The sequence below is a fragment of the Calidris pugnax genome, unplaced genomic scaffold (assembly GCF_001431845.1).
Source record: "Calidris pugnax isolate Ruff unplaced genomic scaffold, ASM143184v1 scaffold147, whole genome shotgun sequence".
Taxonomy (NCBI): Eukaryota; Metazoa; Chordata; class Aves; order Charadriiformes; family Scolopacidae; genus Calidris; species Calidris pugnax.
In genome coordinates, this window is record NW_015092359.1 from 6,510,818 (window position 1) to 6,512,334 (window position 1,517).

The 1,517-nt window shown below is 54.2% G+C and overlaps 1 protein-coding gene across 2 annotated transcripts in view; it reads right to left on the reverse strand.

The window, feature by feature from the left end:
- The window catches only part of PSME4 (proteasome activator subunit 4), a 75,889-nt gene extending 74,378 nt beyond the window's left edge, over positions 1-1,511 (reverse strand). For both annotated transcript variants that reach the window (XM_014962476.1, XM_014962475.1), the window contains exon 1: positions 1,273-1,511. In XM_014962476.1, the coding sequence (XP_014817962.1) occupies positions 1,273-1,448 (176 nt within the window). In that variant the 5' untranslated portion in view covers positions 1,449-1,511. The remainder of the gene's footprint in view (positions 1-1,272) is intronic.
- Between the last annotated feature and the right edge of the window lie 6 nt (positions 1,512-1,517).

A 1,517-nucleotide genomic window follows, 5' to 3' on the forward strand; every position in this document is an offset into this window, starting at 1 on the left:
GGGGAGGGAGGGACAGTATTGAACTAGTTCCAAGCAGGTTCAAACTGTCACAGAATGCAAACATGTGAGTCATTTTGCAACCATCAATGTAATTCTATCTAAGAATGCCTCTTGGCAAATATAGAGACACTTACATTTTAATACATATGTATCAAATAGATTTGACTGCTAAATACGTATTAAATTCTCAATTAATGTAAATAAATACTTATGTAAGGAGGAAAATTCCAAGTGAAAATCTCAAAACTGTACAAAATGCACATAATTCATCATTTTTAGCACAGAGGAAAACACCATTTATGAAGGCAGCAAAAAAAAAAACATAATAAACATCCACAGAAATACTGATTGAAACTACAAGAATCATTGTCATACAATGCCATTTTCAGTATCAGAGTGTCCAGAATAACGGCTATTATGAAAGAAGGGCTAAGTATGCTTTGTAAAATCCACTAAGAGAAACCTACGTCCTACTCAGTGCTATCTACAACCCCCTATGTTTTCATCTCTATTAAAAACCCCTTGCCAGCACGCACAGCAGAACCAACATCAGCATGAACGACACCACGCAAGATACAGGACAAGTACAGGCAAGATATCAAGGGCATTAACGCTATTTACAAAGCACTAAGCCGGAATTTAATCCCACTAGCACCGAACTAACAAACAGCACGTCTTGAGAAAGACTTGACGTCCCTACAGCAGGAGTTACCCGGAGACGGTATCTTAAGGCAAGAGCTGAAACAGGTGGTCAAAGTATGCGTTTAAACCGAAGAGCAAGCCCACAAAAAAAGTTGATTCGTAAAAGTGGGAAAGTTTCAGGGACAACGAAAGCCACCTTTGTCCCTTTTCCCTGTGTGGAAGCACTGGCGGGCCTTGTGTAAGAGGCGGGCTGAGGCCCAGCTACCCGCGGGGAGGGAGGAGCGGGCGGCCGGACGGGCCCGGCGGCGCTCCCCGGGCGGAGGTCGGCCCTCGGCGCCGGCCCGGCATTTCTGCCTTGGCCCCTGGGCCGAGCGGGACGGCAGCCGGTGCCCGCTCGGCTCTGACTAAGCGGCACAGGGAGGAACCGTTATGAGGCGAGCCCTGCCTTCCGCCGCGCTCCCCAACGGCCCCGCCGGCCCCGGGGGGACGAGCTGGGCGCCCCGGTTTCGCGCCCTCTTAAGCCCGCAGGCCCCGCTCCGAAGCGCCTTGACCCCGGACGCCCCGCTCCCCAGCCGGGGCCGAAGCGCCAGCAGCCCCAGGGAAGGGGGAAGGAGGGTTTCGGACACTCACGTCGAGAGCTTCCTAGTCCAGAAGAGCCCCCCGGGCCACAGCTCCTGAAGCTGCACGGCCCGGGCCAGGTTGTCTTTGATCTGGGCGAGGAAACGGGCGGCCTCGCCCTCCAGGCGCTCCCCGTAGGGCAGCAATTTGTTGTAGACGATCTCCTTCTGCGGCGGCGGCGGCGCCATGGCCGGTTCCGCTCCGCGCCCCGCCGCCGCCCCGGCCCCTGGCGCTTCCCCAGCCGCGCGCTGTGACGA